Below are 26,211 nucleotides of genomic sequence, written 5' to 3'. Positions count from 1 at the left end.
CTATGAGCAGCACACTGATAGTGGCAACTGTTGTCTGAAAAATATCCGGACTTTGGTCACTCAGAACAAGCACTAAATAGAAGTGCATCTAAAACAGATCTGTCCCTTTACTAGCAAAGCCTTTCCTTGTTTGTGGTAACATAGGGTTACTGCCTTTGGCTTGTTCTTTCTTGGCTTTGTCCTGTATCAAGTGTGTTTCTTCTGTATGAGCAAATAACGAGTCAACCCAGAAGGGTTTGGTTGGGTCCTTCGCATCAGCTGTTGGTGGAAGAGAGTCCTAGAACACTTTGTTCTGGGTAATGTTTGCTTTGATTTTGAAGCTCATCAGGCTGTCTGAAGGCATGCATTGCTGTGTCTAATTGATATTTCGAATAGTAACTAAACTGTGTGTTACCTAGGTGGGGACAAACCATGGCTCAAAGTATAGCAGGGTGTTAAAATAAATGGAAAGGTCCAGTAAGTGGCAGCTTTCATGTTCACCAATCCATTAAAAGCCCTCTGGCCTGCCTTCGTAAGTTGAATGCGCCTCCTAAGGAGCGGAACACGGATATTGTCTGCTATCCAGGCTGCTCTGCGGAGGGAAGTTGAAGCATGTGACCCCTGTCTCACTTGTGTTTATTTGTTGAGTTTTGGTCAATGTTTGGGTTCTTTTATTTTTAAGGATCCACCCTCTCACTTATGACTCGGATGTCATGCAGTGTTATCGATCAGAAAACTGTATAATCCACAGTGGAGCCTTTCTGCATGCCATGAAAAGTTGGAAATAAGGGATGTTGTTATTTTTCTGCTTCTCCTTAATTTTACCTCACATACGTTTGAATGTGACTTGGGTTCTCTGTTTGTTTCAAACATTGCGGTGCAGTTACATAAACTCAAGCACTGGTTGAAGTAGAAGTAGATTGACTTTGGCTTGACTTCAAGGGTGCCGTGTGGGACAGTTTTTTCTCCCTGCTGGTGGTAGACGCTCCACAGTGTCGGGACATACACAGGAGGCGATCAACAGGCTTTGCCTCCTTCAGGAAGGATGCTTATGATGGTCGTCCACTGCCTAGACCTGGCGCAGAGGCTGTTTTTGTGTTTGTGACTCCTACTCACCAGGAAACTTGTCAGGCTAGTGATGTCATCATTATGTTCCCGTGTGCATGTGGGGAATGAGAAGGAACAGACTTGCATCCCAACATTCTGACTTGGGCAGGTCTTCTTCAGCGCAATAAGCGTTAACTTACTTCTTTTAACCTGGTTCTGAGCTGACATGGCAAACATTGATGGAATCTTAAGGGTATGTGCCATGATAGATATCTACATTTAGTGTTTTGACTCATCCTCTGACCAGTGAATGCTTTTAATGTAGAAGTGTTTCTTCTTTATTGATGAACGGGGGTGTTGCACATCATGTCACACATCACCTCTCCATCTCAGTGTTTCTTAGAACCCCTCTTTGGGAATGTCGTGTTTCCTCCACCTTTGGCCTAGTCCTTGGAAATATTTAAAGTTGATTTTTTCCGTTGCTTGGTTAAATTGGATTCAAAGCTGGTATGTGATTTAAGATTGCCCGAAGCACGGTTTACGTAATGGCATCAAGGGACCGTGAGACGAGATAGCAAGCATGACCGGGATTGGCTGAGTGCTTTAATGAAAGCGGATCCTGGTATACAGATCTCTTCTGTACAGATGTTTTTCCAGCTTTTATATTTGCAAAGACAACAGATTCTGTTTTTGGGTGGATTGAATAAGAACAGATACCTCCGCTGTCGGTAAGGATGCAACTGTTAGTATTGCATTAGGATCCAAGGGTCTACAGTGGTTGCAAGTGGGATCGGGTCTGCTCCAGGAGTCACGGTCTCAAACCATAATGAGTTGTAAGAGTGCTGTCCTTGTCAACCAGTGTAGTGACTGTAGGACCTGGGAGACCAGCACACCACAATTTGCTGTAGTTTGGGTAGATACTTAGATCACTTAACACTCACAAGTCAGTCATTCAAGTTTATCACAGACCTTAATTACCTGTAAACGAAAATACACAGAACATACATAAACAACCCAGATTACAATATTCACTATTAAAATAAAAAAATAGTTTAAAGAATCACAGTCCTCTAAAGCTAATAAAAAATCTTTCCACTGCACTACGACCATCTAAAATTGAATATCAAATAAAAATCTCGTAGCCTGCGATTTTAAATTGTTTTTAAAAAAGCCTTTCCTAAAATGCCATAAAAAAAGAATCCGGCAATGTAAGTGAATTGGCACATTTTACACCAAACCCACATTTTTAGATCTCTTCAACTTCTACAAGTCCTGCCAACTGCGTCAGACTATACAAAGGGTTAAGCAATTTGAAATTTCAATAGTGTACACTTCATTTCTACATTCGTGCGAATTTAAATAAATAGAAATAACTTATCTGCTTGCCACAAGTGTCTTAATGATATAGTTGAGTTCTTCACTATTGAATAATTCAAACAATTTCTACCCTGGAGCGCAATTCAAAATTTGACTGACTTGACGGTGTTATTAATTTGAAAGCATTTAGAGAGAACTGCTTTACAGCCACCTGTTCCTTTAGCCTCTGAGCCCACTTTAAATTTCATCCATGGAAAACAAAGCAATTTTGTCCTGCTGGGACATTCCAAAACCCTAGGATTTGCAGCATAATTGTACAATGCCAGAGGTTAATCTGCTTTCCATTCATATTGCTTGAGCCATCGAAGAGCTTTATACGATTCAACAGAATTCGCAAGTATTGCCCTTCAATACAGCACCGAGTGAGCCGTGCGCTTTATCAAGAAACAGAATAAATAAATTAATCAAATTCTATTCCTGTTTTTCTCCCACGCAGTGGGTCTCGGCACCATATACCAATTGGGCGTGAACCATCACTTTAAAAGCAGTTAAAACTGGTGATTAAAAAGGGCAGCAGGAATTTCTTCTCCTGTAATGATTGATACAGCTTGTGATTTTAAAACATCAATATTCATATTCCACAATAATTTATTATTAAAGTTAATACCTAAATATCTATAAGAGAAGAGTTCTTCCACTTTAGTTTCACCAATCTAGCAATAGAATTATTTAATCTAGGATCCAAACACTAAAGTTTTAGCTTCATCCATGTTAATAGTTGTTTTTTTAACTGTATTTTATTAGTTAGAATAATACAAGAGACATACAGTGCAAGAGTTCAGCTTTACACATATTATCCCAACAATTACGAACTAAAGGTGGTAACTGACATGGATTTGCTTCACCCTTCCGGTGACACAGCTGCAAAGCAGTGCGTACAATGTTTAGTGCACTGTGTGGAATGAACCAAGTCCATGAGCAAAACACCCAAAAAGGAGTAAATTCATTTTGCGCTTGGTCGCCATAAACATAGAAAATATAACATCTATCAATATAACTACCCTCAATTAATCAATCAATCAGAGCGCACTACTCACCCGTAGGGTCTCAAGGCGCTGGGTTGGGGGGGGGAGGGTGCCGTTACTGCTCGAACAGCCAGGTCTTGAGCTTCTTCCTGAAGGAGAGGTGGTCTTGGGTCAGGCGTAGGTCGGTCGGGAGTGAGTTCCAGGTCTTGGCGGCCAGGTAGGAGAAGGACCTTCCTCCTGTTGTCGCTCTTCGGATGCGGGGGACGGCGGTGAGGGCGTGGCTGGTTGATCTGAGGAGGCGCTTGGGAGTGTAGAAGTTGATCCGGTTGTTGAGGTAGCTCGGGCCTTGGTCGTGTAGGGCTTTGTGCGCGTGGGTGAGGAGACGGAAGGTGATTCTCTTGTTGACCGGGAGCCAATGCAGATCTCTCAGGTGTCCGGAGATGTGGCTGCGTCGGGGGATGTCGAGGATGAGTCTGGCCGAGGCGTTCTGGATCCGCTGGAGTCTCTTCTGGAGCTTGGCGGTGGTTCCGGCGTAAAGGGCGTTGCCGTAGTCCAGTCGGCTGGTGACGAGGGCCTGGGTGACCGTCTTCCTCGTCTCGGTGGGGATCCACCGGAAGATCTTGCGTAGCATGCGCAGGATGTTGAAGCAAGACGAGGAGACGGCGTTTACTTGTCTGGTCATGGAGAGGGAGGAGTCCAGGATGAATCCCAGGTTACGTGCGTGGTCCGTCGGTTTGGGTGCGGTGCCCAGGGCGGGGGGCCACCAGGAGTCGTCCCAGGCGGAGGGCGAGGAGCCCAGGATGAGGACCTCCGTCTTGTCCGAGTTCAGTTTCAGGCGGCTGGTCGTCATCCATTCGGCTACCTCTCTCATCCCTTCGTGCAGGTTGGCTCTGGCGGTGGCGGGGTCGTTGGTCAGGGAGAGGATCAGCTGGGTGTCGTCGGCGTAGGAGATTATGTTGAGGTTGTGTTGGCGTGCGATGGCCGCGAGGGGGCTCATGTAGATGTTGAAGAAGTCTGTATCAGAGCTATTATTGGTGCTCGACTGTCCATCCTCATTGAATTTCTCAAGCTATTGTGCCCAGATCAATAACTCCTCTGCAACCTCCTTGTCAGGGCGTGACATTCCAATGACGTGTCCCCGTGCTACCCACCATTCCATTTGGTCCCTCATCCACTGAGCCACCAGTGGGACTCTAGCGCCCAACCACCTGATGCCACACGATGCTTCACGACGAGGAGTGCCGGCTGAGCAAGTTTATAGGGGATTTTCCATCCCCTGGGTTTTTCCATCACACCCAATAAGCAAGCAAGTGGCATTAAAGGGATCATCATTCCAGTGGGTTCATCGAAGCGTAGCAACACTTGTCCCCTGTAGGACTGGACACCGGCACGTTCCCAGGCCAGAAACAAAAGGTGCTGCCCTCCTCCCAACAGTGCGCACATCTAACACCTCCAGCGGGATCCAATTTTTGCAGTTTAGAAAGTGTCACGCAAGTACGGTGTAGAAAGCGAAAATGTAGCAGTTTGAATCTGTTGACACAAGACACTGCGTGCACATGGGCAGATGCACAAGCCCAAGCCCAGCCAGGAACTGCTCTCCCAGTTCTTGCTCCTTGCGCTGTGTATGGCTGTTGCAAAAAGAACAGATGATGGACGGAATGCTGAATACTGTGGATCTGGGTTAAATCCCTAGTTATTTTTGCACGCCACGCCATTCCACTTTAGACCCAGCCATATGCGAATCAGTCTTGACCCTGCTCCCTAGGGGAACAGTCCAGCCTGAACTGCCAGGCTAGGTCCTCCCTAGACCAGAAACAAGCATCATGGGACTGGTTTCGGGGTAACACCCATCATCAGCCAGGCTAACTTGAATCTGGTGGCGTAGCGAGCACGGGACCCACGTCTGGGCATACCGTTCCCACTTAGGGTGACAAATTCAAAAAGAGCAGATGATGGACGGAATGCAGAATAAATCAAACAGTGAATCCCACCTCCCCCAGTCACACATCTGGGTTAAATTAATTGTTTCTTTGCCCACCACGCCATTCCAGTTTAGAACCAGCCATATGCAAATCAGTTTTGACCCTGCTGGCTGTTTATTCATGCCACCCCTGATCCATGTTAATAGTTAACAATTTTTTATTCACAATGTTGATAAAATTCTGTTAATTTTATTTGGAGTCCTATCTGAGTCACGTCTATAATTACAAGGTTATTTTCATACTGAAGACACAGAACAGGACTCGGAAGCTGAGCTCCCCACACACCTTAAAAAGGCAACGGCAAGATCGGCTAAATAAAGTGCAAATTATGTGGGGGCGAAAACACAGCCATGATGTAGACTATTTTTAATTGGAAATGTTTTGGATGAAAAGGCACTTTAAATCTAATTCCACCCTGTGGAGCTCTTGCAATCTTGATCATAATCCTTGAGGTATATTCAATTCCTTTAATTTCTACCAGAGTATGTCACTATTGACCAAATCAAATGCCACGTCAAAGCTGACAAAACAGCAAAACGGGTTGCCTTCATCCCTGACTTCTGTGCAGTTATCTGTGCACTAAAGCCACGGTCCACCGTTGAATGACTTGCGTTAAACCTACCTTGCTCAATGAAACTCATGAGTCCCAATCCAATCTTTCACGGGTTGGAGTATCATCTCTGCATAAACTTTGCACACTATCTATAATACTTACAAATCAATATTTTTGGGGGCAGGTGGTTCATCTTTCCTAAAAATTGGCTTTATGAAGGCCCCTTTCCAACTTTTAGGGAAATGCTCATCATTGTCTCATGCTTAAATAAAAGATCAAAAATTCTAACCCACCAGTTACCCTTAGATTTAATTATAATCGCTGGAAGATCGTCTGGGCCACATGTTTTCCACTTACATTGTGTGCTACGAGCAGAGACCTGCTGTGTCCAGCAAGAAAGCTGATGACCGCGAGTCTATGGTTTGATTTCCAACCATCTCGATTGTTGAGTTCAGTTTTCACACTCTCTGGTTCACCGATTGTGCTTTTTCTACCATGCACGCCCTGCAATGATTGTCCGTTTTACGTTGGTCTCCATCCCCATAGAAGGGACCATGGGCGTCTTCTCTCTACAGGTAGAGTGCAAGGCACAACTTGCTTACGTAGCCAGGTGAAACCACATGAGAAATAACGCAGACCAGGGGCTCACCTCGTGTCGGGTTGTAAAGGCCAACTTAAAGGTGAGATAGGAAACCCAGCTTCAGCACTAGCCACATTTTACCTTGTGGGTCTTTGTTCGTCCTTTGCATTATTCACATTTACCTGTAATTTGGTGTCCTGCTGTCTTATTCATTGTGATGCTTGTCCCTTGCACACTAATACCTCATTGTACAGTAGCAAACTATAAAACCATGAAATAAACTAATAAACCATGGCTGCGTTCTGTCTGACCAGTAGAATCTTAATTCACATGCCCTACTCATCTTGGGTACACAGCGATCAAAAACAGTACTCTAGATTCCTGCTGGTTGTAGCCAGGTTAAATCTTTTTGGGCTCTCCGGTGTAGGTGGCTGGCAGCAGGCTTGGCAGTAATAACACATTGTGCTACCCTTTGGGTTCCTACGTGTTTGATCTCGTACCAAGCTTGACAAGAATATTGCATCTGCAAACGCACTAGTCATGCGATTGACTGGAAGGAGCCCAGGATGTGCCAGAAATGTTTGTTCCTGGAGGGGATATTGTGATCAGCTGATGGTTAGTGAATGCAGAAAGAGAGAGCGTTAGTGTGCGTGAGATTTCACATTGAGAACAAACATTACATGCCAGTGTTCTCACGAAGCACAATGGCGTCATTGGCATTACGGAGGTTTGCAGACATTATCTATCCCTATTCCCAGAAGGGATTGGCCCCAATGGTAATGTACCTAGATTATCTGTGAATTATTCCCTGGTTGTGGCTGGAAAAAGTTTTTGTTGGTGATGTATAGGCATAGTTATGTCTGGTAGTTTTGTGCATGTTTTATTTAAAGATGAGTGAATCTATAGCTTGAGTGGTACGGTAAGTGGGAGCGTGGCAGGGTGGTTGGTGCCCCTTGCCTGGAATGAGTGTCCTCATTGGATGAGGTCCATTGCTTGGCTGGGGGCCATTTGGTATGCAGTAGCTTAAAACTCACGATACCCACTGCAGTAACCTCTATGCGTTCTCCACAGGGTAGCCCGTGTGTGCCGACTGTGGCAGGGTGCTGCTGCAAACCCCATACTCTGGCAGAAAGTGTCCATGAGCTTCTGCTGGACGGTGCCCCAGAAGAAGCTGCAGGAGCAGAACCAGAGGAGAGCCCTGGCCACGGTACAGTGGCTGGCCGAGAACAGGTGGGTCTATTGTGCACGGTAGGGAGACTGATGGGAGAGGGTGGTAGTGCGGTGGGCTCTCTATGGCCAAGGAGATAGGAGGGTGTTGGGAAGGATGATGATAGGTAATGGGAGGCTAGTGATCGTAAGTTGGCTAGTGGGCTGTGTGCACACAGGAGGGAGGGTGAAGGAGAAGAGTGCTAGAGCAATGCCAGGTGGTTTCTTCTGGGCAGTGAGGGCAGTGGGTGGTAGGTTCTCTGTTTGTGTGGATGGAGGGTGATGGGAGGGCTGTGGCAGTAAAGTTTGGTGTGGCTCACTGGTTAGAGGAGGCAGACCTGGAAGCAGAGGTCAGCCCGGGACCAGGGTTCAATTCCCGGCTTGGCGGGGTCTTGAGTCCTAAAATGTCCATGGACTTGACAATTCTCGCTCCGGTGCCTACTCGATTCACGGGTTCACACTCTGCGACTCTGGGCAATAGCTTGCTTAATCTCCACAACGGCCCCTCGCGGCGGGATGCCTGGCTTTCACCTTGCGGATACCCTGCTGGGGTTATCTCACAAGGGAATACCAGGACGGGTTCCCTAAGCAAGCGCTTAGAAACCGCTCGGTGATTTCCGCTATATAAATTCCTGTACATTTACAGGGAAAGAGGATGATGGGAGGGCAGTGGAAGGTGTTTGTGTGGATGGAGGGTGATGGGAGGGCTGTGGCAGTAAAGTTTGGTGTTCACAGGGAAAGAGGATGATGGGAGGGCAGTGGAAGGTGTTTGTGTGGATGGAGGGTGATGGGAGGGCAGTGGAAGGTGTTTGTGTGGATGGAGGGTGATGGGAGGGCAGTGGAAGGTGTTTGTGTGGATGGAGGGTGATGGGAGGGCAGTGGAAGGTGTTTGTGTGGATGGAGGATGATGGGAGGGCAGTGGAAGGTGTTTGTGTGGATCGAGGGTGATGGGAGGGCAGTGGAAGGTGTTTGTGTGGATGGAGGATGATGGGAGGGCAGTGGAAGGTGTTTGTGTGGATGGAGGGTGATGGGAGGGCAGTGGAAGGTGTTTGTGTGGATGGAGGGTGATGGGAGGGCAGTAGAAGGTGTTTGTGTGGATGGGGGGTGATGGGAGGGCAGTGGAAGGTGTTTGTGTGGATGGAGGGTGATGGGAGGGCAGTGGAAGGTGTTTGTGTGGATGGAGGGTGATGGGAGGGCAGTGGAAGGTGTTTGTGTGGATGGGGGGTGATGGGAGGGCAGTGGAAGGTGTTTGTGTGGATGGAGGGTGATGGGAGGGCAGTGGAAGGTGTTTGTGTGGATGGAGGGTGATGGGAGGGCAGTGGAAGGTGTTTGTGTGGATGGAGGGTGATGGGAGGGCAGTGGAAGGTGTTTGTGTGGATGGAGGGTGATGGGAGGGCAGTGGAAGGTGTTTGTGTGGATGGAGGGTGATGGGAGGGCTGTGGCAGTAAAGCTTGGACGGTGTTCGTGTGGCTGGTGGATGATGTAAGGATGCTGGCACAATGGGGGAGTCATAGAATGCACTCAGTCACTCTCATGCGGGGGAGAATGAAGGGTGCTGCCTTACCAGAATCAGCACTTGTCCTGTGGTGGGAAATTTAGTGCATGCTTATGAGAACTTTCAAAGATTGGAATTGTAGACATTTAACAAAGAAATGTACTTCATTTGTTTTTACTTGCCACTTTCTATGCAGCATCCGTGCCGGTGCATACTCCACTTAGACATTTGGGACAAGAAACTTATTTTCACTTTTAATAGTTCTTTTTACTAATTGTTGACTTCATGTTCATTCAGAGAAATGCTGCTACTCTTTATACTCAAAAACAGAAGAGGGTCCCTGAGTACACTAAATACCAGGAGAGGGAGGCAGGGAACAGTATAGTTTAGAACAAACCTCTCCTAGGTATCACATCAATATCTTGGTAATATATCCTTCATAGAATATCTATATCAACATTGTCCCACAACAAAGGTTATTTAGAAAACATTTTGTATTATTTTCTGACATGAAAGGAAAAAAAGACATCATCAATATGCTCATTCTATATGTACAATATTTTCAAATCTACACAAATACCATATACATTAGCCCCACAGAGAAAAGGAAAAAAGTTATCATTCATACATCTAATCATACCAAGCATCCAAACAATCATCCAAAAACCACCAACCACAGTTCAGCCACAATAAAATAAGACAAAACATTGCAAAACAGAAAAATACATAAGTATATACACACAAACAGGCAACAAAGAAAAGGCGCCGACGCGCTTTTCGGAAAAGGACCCGTGTCCACAGTTCCTTCATCAGGGCGCAGTTGATACAGTTCTTGGTAGACACAATTCTTGATGGACGTAGCTTTTTCATTCAATATTTTGAAATGAATCCACAAGATAGAATAACAGGGCGGCTTAATCTTGAAATTACATCAGATATGTAAATGTCATCGTATAATTCGCTAGAATCCGAATATATAACAGGGCAGTAACCTTCCACCACACAGATCCTGAAAAACCTGATCCTTGTAAGTGACAACCCAAAACTCAAGGGAACGTCCGAAATGACGTAGGGCGAGTGCCTCTGTGAGATGCACAGTGATTTATGTCTTAAAACGCTATTAAGGAGCGAACTATCGTCACACAGGATAATCGATAAAGGGTTGACTGACGGGGTCGACAGGTACACCTCTGTGGGATAACATAAGCACTGAGTACATAAGGCGAGTCTCCGGCTGACAAGACGTCCACAGGTAGCACGAAAGGTAGACTACTCTTTATACTGCCATGGAGTTAAAGTATCCGTAGCTGGCGCCTAGAAACAAACTGATTTGTATGGTTCGATTAATCAACATATAAACCTGGTCCTTCCTGACTCGCAGCACGGCTTGAGGAGGTCATAGAGCACAAAGTTGTGCATCATTCGGTGCCTAGGGTTGGACTTGATTCTGGTCTGTACTCTCTCTGGCTCTAATACAGACTCAATGGACAGCTGTTCACATTGCTTCAAATAGTTGTACTGTGCACCCGGCTGTAAATCAGTCCTTCATGACTTCTATTGCAAATGTGGCGAACACCCACAGAGTCCATCTTTGCTGTTCTTTCCGACCTTTTGCAATGTGTTTCCTAAATGCGCACAAACTCTAACAAGACTTTAAGAGGTGCACTTGAATTGGCAAATGTCATAGAACATCACCATATTTGGTGGTTGTGTAGAGATCTAGATTTCTGCACATTGAACATTATTTACCCTGTGGAGATTAAGGATGTGGAAACCTATAACCTTACCCTGTGGCTTATCTGTCCTGTAAACAGACAGCAGACATAGGGTTATAGCTATGAAATGTATGCAGTAACAAAGAGTTAAAGTTGTAGTTCTCTCTTTAATTCACTAGGATCTTTGAGAACCAGGAAGATTGTGGAAACCTACACAAGGCAAATCTTCATGGTTGCATAGATGTCTGTATATTTATATTTTCTTCCTAAACATGTAAACTAAGATCAGCACTAGTGAAAGCCCCCGGCCCTAGCAACCCAAAGTCTACTTCCTGTACCTTCTGTTCTTCTCCCTCCTATCCCCAGGGTTTGAGCAACGCCGCTCTCCTCTTCTTATATAACATACTGTGTATTATTAGAGTGAACATTCACCAGCAATAGCGAGACAATGAGGTCTCGCTATTATTGACAGAGACAGATGTTTGCCGTTACCCAGGTCACTGTTGCTCATTTTAGAGACCGAATAAGGTTGAAGGCTCAGTGGAATCGCGAAGACTCAATTCCTCTGACCATTGGGCCAAACACAGAATCCTGGAGCAGATGTACTAGTCCCCTACTCCTCATACTGGGCTTTCCTTATTCTATTTTCTTTAGCTTTCTAATCGTGTTTTATTGCCCCTCTCATTCCCTCCTTTACACTCTACATCAACCATTCATCCCCATCACCCATACCAATTTTTGTCACTTCTTTCCTGTCCTTTCCACCATTCCCCCTTCAGTTTTCCTAATGTTCCTCTTTCTTCCTACCTTCCTTCCTTCAGCCATTTTGCCCCCCCTCCAATTCTTCCGCCCTCTCATGCTCTTCCCACTCACTCATGCCCTTAGCCCTTCTGTTCCTTGTTTCTACTTCTTTGCTCTCTGCCATCTCACCGCTTCTCCTCTGTTTCATAAGTTACTCCTTAATTTTCAAGCCAACTGGGCAAAGACCAAGGTGAAAGCGGGAGCAGTCGTAGATGCGCCCCCCCCCCCCTTCACAACCCCCACCATTCAGAACTGATAGCGCTTGTCTTAACTCCATCACACAGGAGTGAGTAGAGCTCTCTTATCCGTAAAATGATGGAAGGTATAAAATTCATCTGGCCAGGAACCTTTTGTATAAACTACAAGTTAATCATTTTGAAAGATCTTTTGATATCGAATGATACTATTGCTGCACCTTCTCTCTTTCTTTCGACACTCTTGAGAGCAGTCTGGAATTTAAATCCAGTTCCAATCCAGGGTAAACCCCTTCTAATCAGGATGTCGCTGAACTGTCCTGGTTATTGGGCTAGCTATATTCGAACGTAGTTTCCAGATGCCTTCTGTCTTCAGTGATCTGGATTGGGGATTCGCAACAAGGCATGGTTGGCGTCTTCGTAATATCTGCAGTCACTCCGTTTTAGTGGGGCCTAATTATCATGTATAGTCTTTGCATGATATATACTCTGAATCTGCGCAATTTAGCAACAGTAAAAGCGAGGACTACAATCAAGAACTTCAATCTGATTATTATCGTGTGGGAAGAGTGCTGCTTTGCACAGGTCTTCCTGTTCTCATTATTTTCAACAATGCAGTTTAGTGTTTTTGTTTGATGCAGACTCAAGGCCTACCACCAGAGTAGATCCCTCATGTCTAGCTCCCTGTGGCTCCTGCACACCCCGAGGGTCTACAGTGCTAGGCGAGGTGGGAGATGCTGCACCTTTTTTGTTGTTGTTTTTTTGCGTGATTTTAATTACATTTTTAAAAACATCTCTACGTATATCTTATTACTTGGCATTTCCCATTTTTTATGTTCAAGATCATGGTTAGCATAGACACACGTTATTGCCATGGAAACATACATATCACACCTATCCTCTAATAAAGAACCGGGCGCAATGCGCCTGCGATATGGGACAATGCACTCACTGGCTGGTGATCGCAAAAATCCCCCAACTCAAATGTTCCTTCTCCCTTGGAAATATCCCACCCCCTCCCTGTGCTGTGCCTAGATCCTTCACCTTCTTGACTACTAAACTTTGGAATTCACTGCCGCCCATACTAGGACTTGCTCCCTCTGAAAGGATGCTTGGGTTTGACATCTAGTGTTTTAAATTTGTTTGCTAGGCAGCCCTGCAGCTAGCGCTGGGACGCTCTGTCTGGAGTAGCCGTGTGCTCTACAAATGCCATTGTATTGTAATGTATTGTTACAGATTGATAGGGATCCATAGGACCTGCCGGGTGTCTTGGTTCATTGGTTTGTGCTCTCTCAGGTGGCTTAGTATCCAGTTACTGGCCTCTGCTGTATCTAACCTCTCCTCTCTGATCCCTTAACCTAGTTGCACAAGCTTTACCGCTGCTCTCTCAATCCACTCTCAACCAGAGCTGTGGTTAGATTGATATTACACCTTTTCTTGTCCCAGGTTTTCTCTCCTGCAGGAGTTTGCTCTGCATCACTGGAAGAATCACGTGCCGCAGGTCGTACAGGTGAGATGGACTGCGAGAAGAGGGTAGTGGTGGCTTGTCCAGAGCTGAATGGGTGGGAGTGAAGGGTGGCAGACGGGGAGAGTGGCTAGTGTGGCTCACTGCACCTCTGCAGAGTCTACTGAGGGTGTCTGTTGGTCAGTGTGTGACTCCATTGGCACAGAGAGGTCGCTGCTGCTGGGCGGGTGCTGTGCTTTGTGGTGCTTAATGAAGAAGATAGAGAATTTATGGTTTGATGGAATATCAAATATTTTCATTTGAGAGGATTCTTATTATCCATGAATCTCTGTACATGACAAAGCTTATGGCTCCTAGTCTGCGATCTGAAAACCCCACAAAAGTTTGTCAAAGCACGGATGCTGCAGGTCAATAAACACCAGATTACCTACTGTGGGAAAAGTTTGTTGACAGCGCTTTCACTCGCTCAAACCACATTACATGCTAGTTTCGGTGGGGGAGCTGGGCATGGTTTACTGTGCGAATGGACACCATTTTGTGTGTTATTTTTGTGCTTTTTTCTCTAGTACATTAAGACACTATAAAGACACCTCAAAGCTCTAAGTGGGCAGAGGAGCGATAGAAATAGAAACCAAGAAGGGGGAAAGAAGGAGAGCAGTGAGAGTCAGTGAGGAAAAAGCTTTGCTGTGTGAGCATCTAACTGGACAGAGGAATAGTTGACAATGGTTTTGTTGACTCTGGTACCTGGAAGGCTTGTAGGGATGGTCCTGGAGTGATCTAAAGGAGGGTGAGGAGGAGAGCTCAGGTGGGAAGTGAGGGCTGGCTGATATCAGCTGAGCTGTGAGTCCTCTCACAATTGCTTGAGGTACTGCAAGCACCGCAGACTCCAGTTTTGATAGCCTTGACGTGGCCTCAGCACTTGCCTTTCACAGCGTACTGGGACTGTGTCCTGGACTTTTAGGGTTTAAGACCCCACCCTAGGTAGTCTAGCTGGTTGGTCTCGACCTGATGAAGTTTGAAGCTTGAGTCAATTAGAGCTTCCTCGGAACTCTAGAAGGTGTGAAAGAATGGGGAGATGGGGGAGCACAACCTTCGGCATTTTAATCCAGGGATTTCAGGGCAAACAGCAAAAGGCTGACTTTACAGGACTTCAACCTTATGACTGCTCGGCTCCTGACAAAAAGAACATAGTTGACATGGGGAGGGGCTTATTAACGTTATGGGACCTGGGACTGCCCTTATGTAATATTTGGGCCATAGGATGGGAACCTATGATTTGTGATTGTTTGCATTTGGAGACGTCAGCACTAGAATTTGATCCCCTGGTAGATATTGTGGGTGGGGCTGTTTGCGTCTGTCTTGAATGGGAGTGCTTCTGTTGCAGAATGTGCTGCTGCAGGACACATGCTGTGCCCGCTTCTGCCAAAGAGTGTGGGAGCGTGGATATTGCAAGTTGTTTTTCTTCCAAGATGAGGTTCAACGTGACTCATGATATCTATCTCTTACGAAACCCACAATGCTCGAGGACATTGAACTCCACCTGGATTGTTGGTTTCCGCCATCGTGTTCGGACATTTCTTCAAGACTCATAATATGTTGTGCTACTAAAGTTTAGTACTTGCAACCCGTGCAAAGTTAAATGTGAGGATCCCGTGTTTGTTGAGGCCAGTGTTCAACACAAATTGCAATTGTGGAACAAGAACAACTGGCTACTGGACAGGTTGTTCCTTGACCCCCAACCACAAGTCACCATCAACACGGACACCCCTCTCGAGCTGGGGAGCACGTATGAACCAGCTGACAATGTAGGGCTTCCTCTGTAGCAATACCTCCACATTGCTGTCCTGGAACCAATGGCACTCGAGCTGGGGAGCACGTATGAACCATCTGACGATGTTGGGCTTCCTTGATAGCAATGCCTACACATTCATGTTCTGACGGCGATGGCAGTTCAGATGGTGCTGTAAACATTTCACAGCCTAATTCCCATTAAGGGAGTACCTATTCACACACATAACATGACTACAATGTACTAACAAAAGGAAGAGAGGACACACTTTCCACAATTGTACACAATAGCGCGGACAGCCTGACAATAGATCATGTTTCTGGGTCCTCTTTGTAATGAAACATCTCCCAGGATGGACAACACCTTTTTGGACCTGCTCAGCGAGGCAGCGCATCAACAAACACATGAATGGAAAATCAACAACCAGTTGCTTCAACAATATTTCCCCAATTGCAGAAACACCCCAGCAGTTTTCCAAAATGCTGGAACACAAATTGCCAAAGTTCCGTCTTCAGGTACCCACCCCCACAGTCCATGGGCAAAGCACTGTAGATGCCTGGTCTGGAATATTTGCTTATGCTTTCCTCCCTTTGCCACTTATCCTAGATGTGGTCAGAAAGATGAGGTGGACACCAGTGAGGTTAATCCTCATAGCTCCCACCTGGGCACAGCAGCCGAGGAGCTCACTAGTTCTGGGAATGCTCGTATAACGCCAATTAAAAGCTAACTCTAAGCCCAGACCTTCTTGCATAACATCCGTGTCAGATGTGATATCCTAACCTCGGGTCCCTTACTTTTGCGATTTGGCACCTGAGATCTCAGGGTTTGCTGACCACAAAGTCCTGAGGTGTGCATTGAACTTTTAAAGAAGCCTGAATAGGCCACGACAAAGACCAGTTATGTGGCTAAATGGAAAAGATTTCTCTATTATTGTAGCAATCTCCATACAGAGCCCTTACAGGCTACAGTGGAAAGCTTGCTATGATATTTGCTGCATTTATACAAAGCAGAACCAGCATATTTGCTCATGTACATCGCCGCTATAGCAGCTTACTTACAAAACCAAGAGTGCCATTGGATCTTTAAAATCCCTGTTTTTAACACTTTCATGAAAGCCCTCACAATATCTGTCCCACCTCGACCACCATCAGTCTTTCACATGGTCCTTGCTCTGCATATAGGGCCTCCATTTGAACCGCTGCACTCTTGTCCGCTCCAGTACCCTTGTTGGAAAGTGGCCTTTCTCTTTGCAGTCAATTCACTCCCCTTAGTTAAGTGCTGAAAGGCTGTTTGTTCAAGGGCATTAGGATTGGGTTGTCCTCAAACGCACATTTTCTGCCAAAGTTTGTCTCCTCTTTCCACTTTGATGAAACACAATTGATTTCTCTTATTTTTTCCTCAACCACCCTTGGTTGTGGAATGGCCCTTCCACACTTTAGATGTTTAAAGAGCCCTAATGTAGGACATTGATAATGCCAAGTCCTTCCGGAAAACCAAGCCAACCCCATTTTCAAAGTGGGCCTTGCCAGGTATATTGTCAAATATATTCAAATTTGTTATGCCAAAACTAAATGCACAGTATATATATATATATTTTTTATTATTTTACAGAGTTTTATATAGCGCAAACTTGACCCGAATCGGGTATCAGAGCGCTTTACATAGCACCAGTTGTATTACATGAGGACACATTCATTTTTGTTAGGCACAGGGAGATTACGTGATTTGCCCAGAATCACAGAAGGTTCAGCGTTATTGCTTAGACTCTAAACCAGTTCCCCAGATTCGAGGTCAACCGCCCTAGCCTTTAGGCCAACTCCTGCATATGTTGCTCTCCTAATAGTTGAGAAAATTGCCACACTCTGTCTTACAATTCATTAAAAAAAGTAAATTTTCAGCATACCATTTTGCATGTAAATACTGCACGTTGTCAATATGCTGTGCATGGGGCACCTTCAACTCACTAAAAGGGAAAAGGTGGCCACCATGGCCTTCATAGGCAACGTCCTTCGGGTAGACATCTGTAAATGTGGCACAGAGTCTACTCTCCACACATTAATAAAGCATCGCTGTGCGGACATTCATGCCCGGCAAGAGGCACAGCTCAGGCAAAATGGATGTAAACTTGGTTTCAAACGTTTTCTGTGACTCCTCGCAAGCTACCCCTTTAAGGAGAGGTTGTGCTGCATTACAATCTATGCGCAGCAGGGGATCTGCAGCGGCTCATGCTGCTAGTGGAAAACAGTACTAACCTGCAGCATTCAGTCTGCACCATGTAGTGCTGTAGATTCACATGCATCCTCCCTCCTTCCCAGATGTGAGCTCATGGTATTATGTTTGACAATCACTGAATTACTGAATGTATCCCTCTACCAGTTAAAATATACTTTACAGCTTCATATCTATATCCCTACTTATGCCTTGCTGTAGAGGAAAAATAAACAAACTAAGGTGAATTCTATGTCCTGGTACATTGTGGGATTTGGAGCTGGTATCTCCCCAAGTTACTTTGAAACAGAAACCTTTCTTCATGGAAAAGCAACGTGCAATATCCACAACCCACAGTAGATGGCAGGAGTGTGCACTGCAAGTAATTCTGCTGCACTCCAAGCTCAAACTGGTTTTTCAGGTAAGTGACACTTTCCTGTACTTTGGGAGCACTATTTAGTGTACCTTTCTTGGTGCTGTAGTTGAAGAGTATCTTCTTTGTCTTCCAGATCCTCTCCCAGTCGTGCTGTCACCTCACATCCCTGAAACTTTCCCACTGTACTGGGATCACCACAGAGTGCCTGGTCACTGTGGCGAAGGAGTGCCCGAAACTGGAAAGCTTGAACCTCCAGAACTCACAGGTACATGCCCAGGGACAGAGTCACTGTTAGGACATCCTCGGGTCCCCAGGTCAACAATAACGTATTTATGTGTCCCTGCCCTCTACCAGAGAAAGGGATTCCACTGGGATAGTGGTTATAAAGTAAATATATGTTCCAGTCCTCTACCATTCATTTTCACTAGGGCTTTATTTCATTTCCCGTTAATCATACCTGTTTCTCGCTTACCTGTAGGGCCCTCATTGCCCACAGTATCCCCCCGTACACATATCTCCATGGATGATTTTCCCCTGTGGTTTTTTTCCACCCAGGCAGACTCAGCAGCAGTAGTGAGTTTCCTAGATATCTTGGGTCCACGAATCCGACGCCTGTGGCTGACGTACGGCAATCGACTCAACTCCATTTTTGCCAAGCTCTCGGTGAGTCCCAGTAGAGTACAGTAAGCTCATCGGATAGAATGAGTGGTAGTGTGATGAATCCTGGGTTGCCTTTCTGTAGCGACAGCTACAAGCGTCTGAGGTGTGTGTGGTGGTTGGTGAGTACCATGTGCAGATTTTGTAACAAGATGTGTAAGGTCCTGACATCTGTGAGTGGTGGTTTGTTGAGTCCTATATACAGAATCTTATTTGGAAGGGACCTGTTGGATCTGCATAATGAATTTCTTTAAGTGGTGGTGCACAGATTCCCAGCTACAGTGTCTTCTGCAAAGAAAGAACTGTACTACCCTTGGTCGGACGAGCGGACGAATGGTAATGCAGTGAATCTCGGGTAGTCTTGCGGAGAACTGTAAACTTCTTATAATGGATACCCCTGAGCGGTAGGGTGCGGACCCGCTGGTTCAAAGTCACTCTTGCAGATAGAACTATAAGCGCCTTGTAATGGGACCCCGTCACTGGTAGGGCACTGATCGCCACTCATCGGACTGTGTAGAGGAGCCTTTAAACCCCTTCGATGCTTGTGACAAGGTCAGCTCGTCATGGGTGTTACCTGCGCTGTGCTTATGACGAGTTGACCTTGTCACAAACAATGGTAACATTCAAAGTTCCGCGCAGGAGGAGAAATATCAGTAGCACCCAAGGGGTTAAGCTCATTGGAAGAGAGGATTGCGAACCGTGGTGCGATGAGTCCCAGATACGTTCTGCTACAAAAAGGGAGCTGCTGCTGCTCAGCACGTCCCAGATATTTAGACTCCTCAGAACGAATGCCTGAGAATGGCAGTATGGCGAATCCCTGGAACAAAGCTGGCCTTGAAGAGGCAACTGTGCCCTCTGAATGGATGCCTCTCTTCTCTCTGGGAGTAGCCACTCAGACATTCTTTACATAAACTGATAGCCATAACGTGGCCAAGGAGCGCCTGCGCTGAATTACAGTGTGGAAGGAAAACACGGAAAAAAGGAATTTTATTTGTCTATATGATGATTGTAATACAGTAAATAGACTTACCAAAACCTATAGGGTAGACACATAATTGCATTAAGACTGGGGTTTGGGAGAGTTGAGATCAGATCAGTTGTTGCTTTTGTGCTGAGGTCTAAGACAGTGGGTCACGAGGGCCCTTTTAAAAGGAGAGACAGAGAGAATATTCAGCACAACTCTACTCGGAGCAGGGTCATGCAGTGAGTTCCAAGATAGATTATACTGACAGAGTCTGCACCTGGAGGTTTAGAAGTGACAGTAAAGTTTATGTTTTAGATCTGACTTGGCATGGGTTCACCTATTCAGTAATCATTTCAGATTAGATTATGGCAGGTTGTTGGGGCAGAATGCCTTTAAGGCCTTGAAGACAATGATGATTCGCATTTTGCCCATTTTTTGTTTCACAACCATCCATATTGATGTTGGTTTTGGGAGAGGCTGTCAGCGTTTATGAAGATTGAATGGAGTCCTAGTTGCAAAGGTTAGGATCATCTTTAATCTAAAAATGAGAAGGTACTAGTTAGTTATTGCAGTAATGTAGTTTCCAAAAGATAAGTGCGGACAGTAAGGTGCTATCTGTGTGGCACGATATTTAAGGACATCGTTTTCAATTGCTGAATGCTTGACATCTATCTGCCATATCAGTGTTGCTCGTAAAGGGTTCAAGGAGCATGGTTGGGCTGAATTATACTCCAAGATTTCTGGCAGGGGTGAAGGGATAAGAGTGTTTGTAAGAAAGACTATGCTGTGAGAGCAGTGTCAGGATTGGCCGCTGGGGATTCTGGGACCCCATCTGCAGAGGAGCAGAAGAACTAGATGCAGCTGAAGGTAAGTTCTTTTGTTCTTTTGTCCTAATCCTGCCCCCAACCCACTGCCAGGCCTAACACCTTGCCCTACTGCCATCCGCCACTGATTAGTACTCAAGAAAGTTTGCCACCTGTCACAAAACCGGCATAGTTAGCTAGATGACAGAGTGCAGTTTCTGAGGACTTCTGGGGTTCAAGGCCAAATTGAAAAACCGTAATTAGGTCGAGTACAAATAATATTCATTACAATGATACAAATGCAAAATCACAATAACAACAATGTACAACTGATTTCTTACTTTTCTAATATATGCATAAACTAAAAGAATAACCAGTCACCACATTATAATGATATGCAAGGTCCAAAGATTTATCACATACACGCACATTATCTGGGCCCCGTCTAAGTATATTTCCACTGCTACTTGAATGTACCTAGTGTTGTTATCTTCAAAAAATGTATTTACATCTTACAAAATCCAACTTGTGCTGGGCAGGTACCTAGTGCAGGTTTCAAACCATCCTCCTCCAGCACTTCGCAGACATCACTTTGAAACCGCTTGGTGTACGTGCACTTAACAAGTTCCTTTAACATAACATAACATAACAGGATTCTTGTGAGCCATTCCACTTGTTAGAATGTACGCTTTCAGAAGAAAAATAAAACCTAAACCACATAACTTTCCTTTTTATAATTGGACACACAAATACATTTAAAAAGCTCAAAAACAAGATGCTAAAAGTTTCAGCTGTTCACGCACGTGCCACATTGCAAGATCCTCTATTGGTTTTTTGTTTAAACTCACAGATCAGTGAATTTGTATAGTTGAGGTGTGGCGCCGCGGCTAGGGCGACTGACTCCGGAATCTGGGGGTCACGGTTCGATCCCCGGCACCGGCGGCAGATTAGCCCAGCACCATGTGACTCTGGGCAATAGCTTGCTTAGTCTTCCCGACGGCCCCCAGCGCCTAGAGACCCTTACGGGTGATTGTGCACTTTACAAATGTGGATTATTATTATTATTATAGTTAATTCCAAATTGGAGCATTGAAATGTGAAGAACACCGCTGATTTCAATGGAGTGGCAAGGGGCTATAGATCCTGTCATAGGCTCTCTGCTGCTTCTGTCTCTTAACCTGCAGCCTCTAACTCTCCCTCTCCTGCCTCTCTTCAGGGGGCTGAGATCTCCTCCCTCCCTCCCCTTGTCGATGGAGTGGCAAGGGGCTATAGATCCTGTCATAGGCTCTCTGCTGCTTCTGTCTCTTAACCTGCAGCCTCTAACTCTCCCTCTCCTGCCTCTCTTCAGGGGGCTGAGATCTCCTCCCTCCCTCCCCTTGTCAATGGAGTGGCAAGGGGCTATAGATCCTGTCATAGGCTCTCTGCTGCTTCTGTCTCTTAACCTGCAGCCTCTTACTGTCCCTCTCCTGCCTCTCTTCAGGGTGCTGAGATCTCCTCCCTCCCTCCCCTTGTGCAATGGAGTGGCAAGGGGCTATAGATCCTGTCATAGGCTCTCTGCTGCTTCTGTCTCTTAACCTGCAGCCTCTTACTGTCCCTCTCCTGCCTCTCTTCAGGGTGCTGAGATCTCCTCCCTCCCTCCCCTTGTCAATGGAGTGTCCAGGGGCTATAGATCCTGTCATAGGCTCTCTGCTGCTTCTGTCTCTTAACCTGCAGCCTCTTACTCTCTCTCTCCTCTGCCTCTCTTCGGGGTGCTGAGATCTCCTCCCTCCCTCCCCTTGTCAATGGAGTGTCAAGGGGCTATAGATCCTGTCATAGGCTCTCTGCTGCTTCTGTCTCTTAACCTGCAGCCTCTTACTCTCCCTCTCCTGCCTTTCTTCAGGGTTCTGAGATCTCCTCCCTCCCCTTGTCAATGGAGTGTCAAGGGGCTATAGATCCTGTCATAGGCTCTCTGCTGCTTCTGTCTCTTAACCTGCAGCCTCTTACTGTCCCTCTCCTGCCTCTCTTCAGGGTGCTGAGATCTCCTCCCTCCCTCCCCTTGTCAATGGAGTGTCAAGGGGCTATAGATCCTGTCATAGGCTCTCTGCTGCTTCTGTCTCTTAACCTGCAGCCTCTTACTGTCCCTCTCCTGCCTCTCTTCAGGGTGCTGAGATCTCCTCCCTCCCTCCCCTTGTGCAATGGAGTGGCAAGGGGCTATAGATCCTGTCATAGGCTCTCTGCTGTCTCTTAACCTGCAGCCTCTTACTCTCCCTCTCCTGCCTCTCTTCAGGGTGCTGAGATCTCCTCCCTCCCTCCCCTTGTGCAATGGAGTGGCAAGGGGCTATAGATCCTGTCATAGGCTCTCTGCTGCTTCTGTCTCTTAACCTGCAGCCTCTTACTGTCCCTCTCCTGCCTCTCTTCAGGGTGCTGAGATCTCCTCCCTCCCTCCCCTTGTCCATGGAATGTCAAGGGGCTATAGATCCTGTCATAGGCTCTCTGCTGCTTCTGTCTCTTAACCTGCAGCCTCTTACTGTCCCTCTCCTGCCTCTCTTCAGGGTGCTGAGATCTCCTCCCTCCCTCCCCTTGTCAATGGAGTGTCAAGGGGCTATAGATCCTGTCATAGGCTCACTGCTGTTTCTGTCTCTTAACCGGCAGCCTCTTACTGTCCCTCTCCTGCCTCTCTTCAGGGTGCTGAGATCTCCTCCCTCCCTCCCCTTGTCAATGGAGTGTCAAGGGGCTATAGATCCTGTCATAGGCTCTCTGCTGCTTCTGTCTCTTAACCTGCAGCCTCTTACTGTCCCTCTCCTGCCTCTCTTCAGGGTGCTGAGATCTCCTCCCTCCCTCCCCTTGTCCATGGAATGTCAAGGGGCTATAGATCCTGTCATAGGCTCTCTGCTGCTTCTGTCTCTTAACCTGCAGCCTCTTACTGTCCCTCTCCTGCCTCTCTTCAGGGTGCTGAGATCTCCTCCCTCCCTCCCCTTGTCAATGGAGTGTCAAGGGGCTATAGATCCTGTCATAGGCTCACTGCTGTTTCTGTCTCTTAACCGGCAGCCTCTTACTGTCCCTCTCCTGCCTCTCTTCAGGGTGCTGAGATCTCCTCCCTCCCTCCCCTTGTCAATGGAGTGTCAAGGGGCTATAGATCCTGTCATAGGCTCACTGCTGTTTCTGTCTCTTAACCGGCAGCCTCTTACTGTCCCTCTCCTGCCTCTCTTCAGGGTGCTGAGATCTCCTCCCTCCCTCCCCTTGTCAATGGAGTGTCAAGGGGCTATAGATCCTGTCATAGGCTCACTGCTGTTTCTGTCTCTTAACCGGCAGCCTCTTACTGTCCCTCTCCTGCCTCTCTTCAGGGTGCTGAGATCTCCTCCCTCCCTCCCCTTGTCAATGGAGTGTCAAGGGGCTATAGATCCTGTCATAGGCTCTCTGCTGCTTCTGTCTCTTAACCTGCAGCCTCTTACTTTCCCTCTCCTGCCTCTCTTCAGGGTGCTGAGATCTCCTCCCTCTCTCCCCTTGTGCAATGGAGTGGCAAGGGGCTATAGATCCTGTCATAGGCTCTCTGCTGCTTCTGTCTCTTAACCTGCAGCCTCTTACTCTCTCTCTCCTCTGCCTCTCTTCGGGGTGCTGAGATCTCCTCCCTCCCTCCCCTTGTCGATGGAGTGTCAAGGGGCTATAGATCCTGTCATAGGCTCTCTGCTGCTTCTGTCTCTTAACCTGCAGCCTCTAACTCTCCCTCTCCTGCCTCTCTTCAGGGGGCTGAGATCTCCTCCCTCCCTCCCCTTGTCAATGGAGTGGCAAGGGGCTATAGATCCTGTCATAGGCTCTCTGCTGCTTCTGTCTCTTAACCTGCAGCCTCTTACTGTCCCTCTCCTGCCTCTCTTCAGGGTGCTGAGATCTCCTCCCTCCCTCCCCTTGTCAATGGAGTGTCAAGGGGCTATAGATCCTGTCATAGGCTCTCTGCTGCTTCTGTCTCTTAACCTGCAGCCTCTTACTGTCCCTCTCCTGCCTCTCTTCAGGGTGCTGAGATCTCCTCCCTCCCTCCCCTTGTGCAATGGAGTGGCAAGGGGCTATAGATCCTGTCATAGGCTCTCTGCTGCTTCTGTCTCTTAACCTGCAGCCTCTTACTGTCCCTCTCCTGCCTCTCTTCAGGGTGCTGAGATCTCCTCCCTCCCTCCCCTTGTGCAATGGAGTGGCAAGGGGCTATAGATCCTGTCATAGGCTCTCTGCTGCTTCCGTCTCTTAACCTGCAGCCTCTTACTGTCCCTCTCCTCTGCCTCTCTTCAGGGTGCTAAGAGCTCCTCCTCCCTCCCCTTGTGCAATGGAGTGTCCAGGGGCTATAGATCCTGTCATAGGCTCTCTGCTGCTTCTGTCTCTTAATCTGCAGCCTCTTACTGTCCCTCTCCTCTGCCTCTCTTCAGGGTGCTGAGATCTCCTCCCTCCCTCCCCTTGTGCAATGAAGTGTCAAGGGGCTATAGATCCTGTCATAGGCTCTCTGCTGCTTCTGTCTCTTAACCTGCAGCCTCTTACTGTCCCTCTCCTGCCTCTCTTCAGGGTGCTGAGATCTCCTCCCTCCCTCCCCTTGTGCAATGGAGTGGCAAGGGGCTATAGATCCTGTCATAGGCTCTCTGCTGCTTCTGTCTCTTAACCTGCAGCCTCTTACTGTCCCTCTCCTGCCTCTCTTCAGGGTGCTGAGAGCTCCTCCTCCCTCCCCTTGTGCAATGGAGTGTCAAGGGGCTATAGATCCTGTCATAGGCTCTCTGCTGCTTCTGTCTCTTAACCTGCAGCCTCTTACTTTCCCTCTCCTCTGCCTCTCTTCAGGGTGCTGAGAGCTCCTCCTCCCTCCCCTTGTGCAATGGAGTGTCCAGGGGCTATAGATCCTTCATAGGCTCTCTGCTGCTTCTGTCTCTTAACCTGCAGCCTCTTACTGTCCCTCTCCTGCCTCTCTTCAGGGTGCTGAGATCTCCTCCCTCCCTCCCCTTGTCCATGGAGTGTCAAGGGGCTATAGATCCTGTCATAGGCTCTCTGCTGCTTCTGTCTCTTAACCTGCAGCCTCTTACTGTCCCTCTCCTGCCTCTCTTCAGGGTGCTGAGATCTCCTCCCTCCCTCCCCTTGTCAATGGAGTGTCAAGGGGCTATAGATCCTGTCATAGGCTCTCTGCTGCTTCTGTCTCTTAACCTGCAGCCTCTTACTGTCCCTCTCCTGCCTCTCTTCAGGGTGCTGAGATCTCCTCCCTCCCTCCCCTTGTGCAATGGAGTGGCAGGGGGCTATAGATCCTGTCATAGGCTCTCTGCTGCTTCTGTCTCTTAACCTGCAGCCTCTTACTCTCTCTCTCCTCTGCCTCTCTTCGGGGTGCTGAGATCTCCTCCCTCCCTCCCCTTGTGCAATGGAGTGGCAAGGGGCTATAGATCCTGTCATAGGCTCTCTGCTGCTTCTGTCTTTTAACCTGCAGCCTCCTACTGTCCCTCTCCTGCCTCTCTTCAGGGTGCTGAGATCTCCTCCCTCCCTCCCCTTGTCAATGGAGTGTCAAGGGGCTATAGATCCTGTCATAGGCTCTCTGCTGCTTCTGTCTCTTAACCTGCAGCCTCTTACTGTCCCTCTCCTGCCTCTCTTCAGGGTGCTGAGATCTCCTCCCTCCCTCCCCTTGTGCAATGGAGTGGCAAGGGGCTATAGATCCTGTCATAGGCTCTCTGCTGCTTCTGTCTCTTAACCTGCAGCCTCTTACTGTCCCTCTCCTGCCTCTCTTCAGGGTGCTGAGATCTCCTCCCTCCCTCCCCTTGTCAATGGAGTGTCAAGGGGCTATAGATCCTGCCATAGGCTCTCTGCTGTCTCTTAACCTGCAGCCTCTTACTCTCCCTCTCCTGCCTCTCTTCAGGGTGCTGAGATCTCCTCCCTCCCTCCCCTTGTCAATGGAGTGTCAAGGGGCTATAGATCCTGTCATAGGCTCTCTGCTGCTTCTGTCTCTTAACCTGCAGCCTCTTACTGTCCCTCTCCTGCCTCTCTTCAGGGTGCTGAGATCTCCTCCCTCCCTCCCCTTGTCAATGGAGTGTCAAGGGGCTATAGATCCTGTCATAGGCTCTCTGCTGCT

General features: G+C 47.3%; 1 protein-coding gene across 2 annotated transcripts in view; it reads left to right on the top strand.

The window, feature by feature from the left end:
- The window catches only part of FBXL6 (F-box and leucine rich repeat protein 6), a 138,610-nt gene that overhangs the window by 72,883 nt on the left and 39,516 nt on the right, over positions 1-26,211 (top strand). For both annotated transcript variants that reach the window (XM_078686455.1, XM_078686454.1), the window contains exons 3-6: positions 7,555-7,713; positions 13,341-13,404; positions 17,866-17,997; positions 18,288-18,395. In XM_078686455.1, coding sequence (XP_078542581.1) covers positions 7,555-7,713; positions 13,341-13,404; positions 17,866-17,997; positions 18,288-18,395 — 463 coding nt within the window. The remainder of the gene's footprint in view (positions 1-7,554; positions 7,714-13,340; positions 13,405-17,865; positions 17,998-18,287; positions 18,396-26,211) is intronic.

The sequence above is a fragment of the Lissotriton helveticus genome, chromosome 4_1 (genome assembly GCF_964261635.1).
Source record: "Lissotriton helveticus chromosome 4_1, aLisHel1.1, whole genome shotgun sequence".
NCBI lineage: Eukaryota > Metazoa > Chordata > Amphibia > Caudata > Salamandridae > Lissotriton > Lissotriton helveticus.
This window is presented reverse-complemented; position numbering and strand designations above follow the sequence as displayed.